Raw genomic sequence first — 10,005 nt, forward strand, 5'->3', positions numbered from 1 at the left:
AGGGGAAGTAAATATGATTATGCTTATACTTTACACATTTTATTTCCTACAATGTTGATGGTTACCGCCTGCTTATGTTTTGTTTATGTTGATAACTCCAAATGTCAACTTCAGTCTATTCTCTAAATAACATGAAGAAAGTTGTAGAATTTCATCCAGTATTAGGTGGTATCATCTGATATGCAACACAAATCACCTGTAGCTTTAAAAGTTGCTGTTTCTTTTATCCCAAATTGGCTGGACCTGATGAGAGTATGGGGAGTTTTTATTCAATCCACAAAGGTTAGAATGTACCACTGTAGGCAGTTGTTGTTCTTTGTGTCAGAAATGATCGACTATGCTTTCTATTGGCAATTTCATTTAGAAACAAAATCCTTGACTGTATTGTCTAATGTTGTGTTGTAGAATTTCATCGAATGTTGTGTTAATTTGGCGGACAAGGCCTTCTATGCTAATTATCATTCACAATTTTGACAGCTCAATAATCACCAAGATATGATAATTGTGCATAATGATACACAATTATATGCCTCTTTGTACAAGTTCGTTTCATTTAGGTTCATCAAAATATTCTGTTTGTAGCAGAATTTGATACCTGTGAATATCACGGTCGAATGAAGATCGACCAATGATGCCATGTTTTATCTCAGAAGAAGTATTGACACTTATCGCTTCATATCAGATCAGTTCCTGTGGTTTTATACTTCCCCTAACCTCCAAAAAGAAGTTTACACTTACAATGTACTCAAATCAAAGTTGTTCATATAACCTGCCATGGATGGCGCAAATATAAAAGAACAGATTGTAGCTAAGCTACCTATATAGATGAATCTTCTCATCTGATCCCTCGTCTGCAGGTAAAAAATTCTGTTAGATGTGATGAACAAGTCCCATTGATGATGCACCACCTGATCATCCTGTAACTGGTCATTTTTCTTCCATTGCATTACACACTCGTTAATTTATTTTACAAAGTATTTATCCTGTCCTTGGAGGTATTAAGCTACCATATGAGCTCGATCGGTTGCTTACTATTCACTAATCACCAGTTGGTCCTCAGTACTCTCACCCGTTCTCCCTTCCTTTCAGCGTTTACTGGTTCCTAATATATTTTTTTTGCTTATATTAGTCACCGGGCTAAGCATTGGTCTGGAATAGGTACTCAGGTACTCCCTTCCTAAGCATTCTTTCAGTTTTAAGTTGGCATGCTCTCCTTTAATGCAAATCTTAAAAGCTTTGGGGTGGTTACTATGAATGATGATTGCCCCTTTTGTGCAGGAATTTCACATTCCTTGAGCATGACAGGAAGTCTTACCTTGGGTGCTTACCGAATCTAGAGGAAGCTTAGTGATAAAAAGGGATTAAGAGGGCAGTTATTGTTGCTTCCATTTATCACATTTAGTGTTCACCAAATTTGATTTTGTTTCAATCTCATGGTTTTTGGGAATGTTGTTAACTCTTCCAGCCTGTCAATCTCATCTTTAGGCAGGTATGTTACTACACTCCATTCAAGATTTAGATAAACCTTTCTCATGTGAGTTGCATATTTGTTTTTAATATTTATTCAGATTTAGATGATATTCCTAGATTTTATCAAAGTTGTAAGTGAAATTTTGTCTTTGGTTTGCAGGCGTGGAAGAAGATTACAAGCGATTTCGTTTGTTGTATAGAAGCGTGAGACTGTGATTCAAGGGTCATCCTCCTTTTTTTCCTTATTTAGAAATTTCTTATATTATTTTTCTTTTTTCGGGCACTCCTTTAATTTCTGTAGAATTTCAAGCTTGGTATATCAAAGACCAAATTGATATAGGATGATGTTTGAGGATGGCTTATGGGGTTGAAATCAAGGTGTAGATAGCTACATTTTTAATGCACAATATGTGGAATTATTACTTATTTGCTCTGATATCAACTTATTCTCACTTTGAATATATGTCAAATATGAAACAAGCCTCAAGTATTTTCCAGCCTGGATATCTGTGAAATATGCAATGGTGATTTATTATTTAGATGTTTTTTTGTAAGATACCTGATATGTTTTTAGAGTTTTCTTCATTTTCATTTTGCTGAAAGTCTTGCAAGTTCTGGTGGATAATGAATTTGAAAACTTAGCAAATGTAGTTATCATTGCCAAAATTAGCTAAATTTATGTTTTTTTGTTACTATTTTAAATTTTCTTAAAACATCAATTTTAAATTCAAATTCATGTATAATTAAGTATCCAAATACTAGATTTTGAAATCAAAGATTTCAAATCCTTTCATTTAATAAAGATATTCAAACAAAAGATTTCTTAAATCATGGATTTCAAATCCTAAATTTAAAATCCATTAATTTTAAATCAACTTCCCAAATCCAAATCCAAGTTCCCAAACGCAACCTAAGATCATTTGATAAATTTTCTTCTTCTTATTATTTCTTATCCTATCTCTTAATGCATATTCGCTCAAGTGTATCATTTTCATTTTTGCTAAACTTATTTTTTGCACATGTTATTTTTTAATTGTCCAAATAAAGTATTGCGGTTTTATAGCTATCCTGTACAAATTTTTCTTCAATTTTAATATTATTTTAGCGATCACATAAGGCTCGAAAGACACTCCATTCACTTTAACCTTCCTAATTTCATTTGATAAATCACCTCATCCTTTAACCATCCTAATTTCATTTGATAAATCACCTCATCGTCGAGATTATTTTAGCGATCACATAAGGCTCGAAAGACACTCCATTCACTTTCACCATCCTAATTTCATTTGATAAATCAGCTCATCCTTTAACCATCCTAATTTCATTTGATAAATCACCTCATCCTCACCATCCTAATTTCATTTGATAAATCACCTCATCCTCGATCTCATCATCATAACCAAAAATTGATCCTAAATAATGAAAATATACTCCTAAGTATTTATTGGCCGTCATTATGTGGTAATGCCATCATTCTTTTTCACAGTTCTAACAAAATTTGCCTCTATGTATTTTGTTATTTTGTTCCTACTAATTCCAATCCCTTTAGATTTGAGCAGTTTCTTTCAAACACAAGATTATATTAAAGCTTTCAAAACACAAGAATATATTAAATACAAGACAACTAATTTCAGCAATTGTCACATTCAATTCAAACAGAAGAATTTACATACGTTGGATCATATAGTAGAGCACTACAAGCCCACAGAACAGATTCATCGAGACACCAAGATTGTACTTAAGATTGTGATAGGAAGATCATAAATATTGGATAATCAAAGAAGCTCCTCCATCTAGAGTTGGTTTTATATCATTGGGGCAAAGGAAGAAATTTCAGTTATGTCAACGTTAACGTTGGGCACTGAAAAGAGCTCGACCCACAATTCCAGTAGCCTCCATGTAGCGCTCCACACACCGAGAGATGCAACTGCTCTCACTCCCGCTCAAGCTTGTCCCAGGCTTTGTGATACACTTTGAGAAGCACTTGCCCCTTACCGTCTGCAAATGAGAAGACACAGCAAATTAGGATTCAAGTAAAAATGGCAATTGACACTTGTGATTTTAACAAAAAGATGAATGATGCAATAGAAATGTATGATAAAGGAGAAAGATACAGCAAATGAAATTCTAATCAGGCATTACTATGATATTGCTACTGTCACTAACATTTCTATGATATTGACACTAACTTTAGATAATAAAGTAGCTTCATTGTGATCAAATGGTAATGCTGTCAAGCTTTATCTTTCCTCTAAAATCTATTAAATGGGAATCGTTACAGGGAAGATCCAACACATTATCTTCAGTTGAAATGTCATACAAAATCTTGAACTAACTTATCCAAGATGTAATGTTCAGTCAGTCTTAACTATGCATGTAAAGGAAGAAGGAAGTTACAGTTCCACCTTGATTTGGAAACAATTTGACTTGAAGGCTATGTTTCCCCCCCAAGTGTAACATGAGTTACTCCAATTAAATATCTCACTGGGCTGGCTGTCACACTGCCTGAACTTGAAACCTTCCTGTTACATATGTCACATGACTAGTCGACTTCGTCTTTTGAGATGAAGGCTATGATTTTTATAGGGGTAGAAAGAAATTTTGGGATTGTGCTGTTGGGATTGCTATGATAAGGATATTCAATAGTTGGATAAAACAAAGTAGCATCGTGGAATCATCAGGGATTAATAGGCGTAGGCGGTGTAAGTTAAAGATTAGTGCATTGGGATTGAGTTACTTGATCAGAACTGCTAGGATAACATATATATCTGACATATAGTACCCCTCCAAAAGGATTGTCCAAGTTCAAAGAGGTGACGGGAAACGATCATTAGAAAATTACAAGAAACCTAGAAAGAGAAGAACAAGAAGACAGATGGAAAAATAAGCATTGGATATGATATCAGACACCAGTTTGATCTCTAAGAGAAATGGAAGTGTACTATAAGAATTATACTATTGTCGTACTAATACAAAGAAGTGGGGTCCATAAAAAATCATAATTTGTCTTTACAATTTACAAGAAAAGACCCCACTTTTTTGTGTAGTAGTACAAAAGTATTACAACTCTTGTATACAATTATCACTACTCAAGAGATATTGGTGGTTCAAGTCGCTAAGTGACAGTTAGTATATTTTTTTCCAATTAGTTTGAGATTCTAATAATATTTTAGGAAGGGATACATATTTAGGAACACATTATTTTCAAATTAAATCTCTTTCTACAAAAGTTCAAGTACCATCAGATATCTTATTTTTTAATTTCAAATTTTATATTAAATTCCAAAATTTTATAATGACTAATATATCTTTTTTTAATTAACTACAACTAATTATATTCCTGACACAAAAAAACCCGATCTCAAACTGAAACTGTTCCTCCTTAATATATATTATTCCCTCATCCAACCAGTAAACTCAAATCTACTGTAAATTAATTTCCAAAATTTTATAATGACAAATATACCCTTTCTTAATTAACTAAAATTAATTATATTCCTAATCATCCATAGATCTCAATTATCGTAAAACTTAAAATACTCCTGCCTAATGTATCAGTAAGATCAACATGACATTGTAGGCACCTAAGACAGAGAGCGATAATATCCTCATGAGTGTATAAAGTTTGATGTTGTTCTCAAAAAATGTTAGGTTTGATGTATGGGTCTCGTAGATGAAACTTTATGGTACAGTTGTGGGTGCTAGGGTGATTCTGATGATTGGTTAATGAGCTGGACTGAAAAGCATATTAATCCAGGAATAGTCTACATATTCATAGTATGTTGATGATTGTTGAAGTTGTCTCTATAAGGTGAATTATTATGTAAATATGGCCTGTAAAAGCATGTTTTAGCTTCATCTCCCGGTGATTATTTGATTTTGTATAGAATTGAGTTGATTATTAGGTACAAGTCTTCTTGATGAAATCTTAATTATGTAGACTCAGGTTGACTGTTTATACTTGAGTTTATTGCTTAATACTTTTTAGATTGAAAGGTTCAATTGTAGTTTTATGTGCTACTCCTGAAAATGATGCCTAGAATCCAACAGAAGGTCGATATAGAAATACAGTACACTTCATGTTTTGGACTTTACACGTGCAGTAACTAATGATGATAGTTTACTGCTTTAATAGCGCATAATTAGGAACTCGCTTCTATCATGAGTCAGAAGTGACATTGATGGGTTTATTTGGTGGCTATCATTATTATCATGAAAAATACAGCTATCACTTCAGTTTATCTTAGGATTTCTTACAACAATTAGTAAAAGCTTTATAAGTAATCTCCATTTATTGCAACCAATAGATATTATAAATTAATATCCTGATTAACAATTTGTATATAGTACAAGGGGCATATATTATATTCTAAATTTATATTATGCCCATTGTTTATTGATTACCAGTTTTTTCGGCTTAATGTCAAAGTACTCTAACCTGCTATATGGCAATACAATCACATCTATTTGCATTGCTATAAAAAAATTTCATCTATCAAATTTACCAAGCAATTGGATCAGATGCTGATATTTATGCATGTTATATGAGAAGGCCATTCACTCTCATTGATGCACCACCCGTGCAAGCACGGGCGTTAATAGATTAAGATGAAAAGCCTAAAAGAATGCTCCTAAGGGAAGATGACATTAAATTATAGCAACTGTCATACCAATGATGTAATTGTGCACAACGTCATGAATAGGCAATCCCATGAATGCATCCAAGTCCAAACATTCTTTTTTCTTCATAATTTGAAGGAAAAACAGATGAGGAAACAAGATCAACAAGAGAAGAGGGAGTTAAAATAGCGAAAGATGATAGGAAAATGACAAAAAAAAAATTAAGCAAGGGAAGGACTTATTAATGCTGGAAGAAAGTATGTAAAATGATCATTGTTTTAAAAATCAGCCGATTTATTGATATATCGCCGATATATAGGGTTAAGACCACTGTCAATACGATTTCTAGAAAATTAGATAGGTTATCATTTTTAACTGATTCCCCTGATATATCGGTGAAAATATTATTAATCGACTGCTTTTTATAAAGGTCTAAATTGGTCGATTTTGTCAAAGAAAATCCCAACTATTGGTTGGGTTTTGGGTCTCTGAACCCTTATTTTTTAGACTAGAACCCCGTACCTGCTAAATAAAATCAAAACAACTGATCCCGCTCACTGTTTCCCATCGAATTTAGAGTATTCAGACCTAATTTCTCCCCGCCTCCTTTGCTCTCTCCCCAAATTCAATCGCTTGATAACCATGAGTCCTCTCTCTACAGTCATTTGGTATGTTTACATTTCATTAAGTGTGCTTATATTACATTTTAAGACATTACGTAATATATGCTCACCATCTGACATCACACTTTGATTTTACTACTTATCTTCGATATATCTTCGATAGTCGTAATTCGATATAAATTTTCTTCATCCGATATATTCTGATAACTGATATTTAACACCTTAGAAATGATACAAGTACTTAACTCCAACCCACTTTAATCCCGAAAAAGACAAGTCATTGATATATGGAGATTGCTCCATGTAGCACTCCTTCAAGAAAAGAAAAAGTAAGATGATAAATAATGTCCACGCCAAAAACTTAGAACATCAATCATAAAACAAATGTTGTGACTTCTGATGTTGAATATAAATCCTATCAGAACCATCCCTATAGAATGGAATCGTTTCAATCATAAATAGAATACAAGTATACAACTATCCCAAACTAACCTCTATCCTCCCATAAATGGTATACATCACCCTACTACATACCAATGTTCTGATAAAATTTGTACATCTAATATTTGTACAAGTGTAAATGCACTCTAAGGCTTCCTTAGGCTACTAATTTTAGAGCAATTCATTTTTTGAATCATCATTATTGGTTTTATAAACATCTGTAATCACAAGATCCCAAAGGCTAGACCTTAAATGATCAGGCCTTACACCTTGTTTGGATGGAGGTTAACGGATGGAAGTTAAACTGAAATTTTAATTTCACCTTGTTTGGGAGTTTTTTTGAGGGGTTCAGAGGGAGTTTTTTGAGGGGTTAGAGAATGTAATGGAAGGTTAAATTTCCTTCCATTTTTCTCCCCTCTAATTTAGGGGTAGAGGATGGAATGGAAACAAATGTAAAATTTTACAATGTAATAAGACAATTATTCCCTTATGACATTAAAATCAATGGCTAAGATATACTCCCATCCAATATGTAACTTTATACATATTCACTTCACTTCCCTCCTCTTTATTAGAACTCCAAAACACTGTAAAACAATTTTTTTTTCCGTTCCCCTTACTAAACTCCCAAATAACATTTTATCTTTTCACTTCCATTCCCTACCTTTCCTTTCCATTATTTAACTTTCCATCCCTTCCCTTAATAAACTCCCAAACAAAGCGTTAAAGAAAATATCTTAGGTTGTAATGGATAGACAAATAGTCTTTTATGTAGAATTCCATTAAAAGGGTTGTTGCGTCTGTAATCAATGAAAGATGATTGATGTGTGCACTAATAGATGACATTCCATCAGAATGGTTGGTGTATAATTTGAATGCTGATATAGAATTCAGACAAAACTAAAGTAGAGACAGAGATTAGCAATAGGAGTTAAGAGAGAGAAGAAGATGGGATAAGTTTGAGAAAACAGAGAAGAATGAGGATTAACCAACACCTTATATATACACAAGGGAGAAGTGTAGCTTGGAAAGAAATGAGGTTGAGCAGCACAAAGGGGTCGAGAGATTGAGAGGAGATAGGGGCTAATGGATCGATTAGGACGTAAATGCACGAGTTGGATCAACCCCACTTTAAGCAGATGTTGTGGACCCAAGCAAATTAAATCGGCTTACATTTTATTAGGTAAGCAAACTGACTGAACTACAAAAAGCTATAATCCATTAGTAATTTTTATTTCCTCATTAGAATCTAGGTTTTTCACACAAATTCTCATAATGCTTCTATTTAGTCTTGCTAACAGCTCTTTTTCTATTTATATGGACAAATTTTCAAAACCGACTCATTTGGATTTTTAATTGCAAAAAACGACCTATTTTAATTTTAATTATAAAAACCGACCCAGTTGGTTGAAACTGGGTCGGTTTTTGAAATTTTTTTTTCCCAAATTTCACGGGAGTTCAACTCCCGTGAAGTTTTATTATGAGAAAAAACTTCACGGGAGTTCAACTCCCGTGAAGTTTCCCGAAAAAATTTAAAAAAACCGACCTGTTTTCAGCCCCTGGCTGAAAACAGGTCGGTTTTTGTAAATATTTTCAAAACCGGTCGTTTTTTACAATTAAAAACCCAAATGGGTCGGTTTTAAAAATTTGTCCCTATTTATATTTCTCAAAAACTCTCATTCTTACACTTCTGCCACAAATTAACGAAAAATCTTTAAAACAAAAAGTTTGACATTTTTGTGGTTTCTTGTCCATGACATTGCCTTAAAATGGACTATTTTAAACAATAGCCTTCTTAACCTACTATCTCAATGTTTTAAACCCACTAAAATTTAATGTAAAAACAGCTAAACGCTATTTAGGCCAAGATTAACAGTTCAAATATATAATATTTAACTCTTAACATATTTTTTTTAACTCCACACGCAATTTTAAATAATTCATGATATCTATCCGTGGGTAAAAAAGTTAATTCCGAATCTCTAACTATATTTTTTCCCTTAGGTTTCACCGGTTAAGGCTAACTTCAACAAGCAATTAACCAGTAGTCCATTTCTCATAAACCAAAAAAAAGAAAGAAACAAATGTGACTTTAAAAGCAAAAAGTAAAGAATGAAAGAGAGATAAAAGAGAGAGATTGGAGGACCTCGAGGAACTCTTCAGCGTAGGCCTGAGCTAAGTGGGCCTTGAGCTGGTCCATCACTGCCTCTGGCGACTGGCTTGACGATTCTGAAGAAAAGGAAGGCGATGAGTACGAATCCATTTTCCTCTATTTTCTTTTCTCCCCCCTTTTCTACCCCTTTCTTGTTAAAGAGGAACAAGGAAGCAAAACCCTAGCTTGCAGCTGCGAAGTGGGGTGCAGATATCATTTATCTGTATGGGTTTAGGCGGTTTTGTATTTTACCCTATGGCAATTTGCAATTTTAGATTTCATTTCAGTATCTTCTGGAGAAGCGTAATTTGTTGGACTTTTGGTTTATGAAAAGGCAATTTTGCCTTTGTGAATAGTCCCACATCGAAAAATGAGAAGAAGTTCAAGAAGTTTATAATGGTTCACATCTCTATGGGCTTTGAGTTAGTTTTTTGGGCCTAGTGTTGTTTGGGCTGTTGTTCCGCACGCACACCGCACTCGCACAAGTTTTTTGCTTCTCAAGTTTTATTTTTTGCACGTTTTACACAAGTTGTAACGGTTGCGGGAGTTATGGAAACGTATAACGAACGCGGGATTTCTGTGTAACGTCTGCAGATTACCAGCGACGGTTAAGAAGAGCAAGGGCTATATAAAGAGCTGAAGCTCATTCGAAGAAGACACAACAGCAACAAGAAGAAGTGAGAAAAAGAAGCATCAAAT

At 33.7% G+C, this 10,005-nt stretch overlaps 1 protein-coding gene across 2 annotated transcripts; it reads right to left on the reverse strand.

The window, feature by feature from the left end:
- On the reverse strand, nt 3,060-9,574 carry LOC109823535 (mitochondrial import inner membrane translocase subunit Tim13-like). Of its 2 annotated transcripts, XM_020389819.1 has the most exons (3): nt 9,301-9,574; nt 6,141-6,213; nt 3,341-3,468 (listed from the first exon to the last, which is right to left on the reverse strand). In XM_020389819.1, the coding sequence occupies exons 1-3, from the start codon at nt 9,415-9,417 to the stop codon at nt 3,404-3,406; spliced, it is 255 nt and encodes an 84-aa protein (XP_020245408.1). In that variant the 5' UTR covers nt 9,418-9,574; the 3' UTR covers nt 3,341-3,403. The 2 variants fall into 2 exon arrangements, with proteins under 2 accessions (XP_020245403.1, XP_020245408.1); XM_020389814.1 differs by lacking the exon at nt 6,141-6,213 and having other exon boundaries at nt 3,060-3,468; nt 9,301-9,514.

This window comes from Asparagus officinalis, chromosome 1 (assembly GCF_001876935.1).
Source record: "Asparagus officinalis chromosome 1, Aspof.V1, whole genome shotgun sequence".
NCBI lineage: Eukaryota > Viridiplantae > Streptophyta > Magnoliopsida > Asparagales > Asparagaceae > Asparagus > Asparagus officinalis.

Coding starts and splice junctions, on each gene's coding strand:
- LOC109823535 (XM_020389814.1), bottom strand. CDS start 9,417: ATGGATTCGTACTCATCGCCTTCCTTTTCTTCAGAATCGTCAAGCCAG. Junction 3,469..9,300: donor ACGCTGAAGAGTTCCTCGAG/GTCCTCCAATCT, acceptor TCTCATTTGCAG/ACGGTAAGGGGCAAGTGCTT.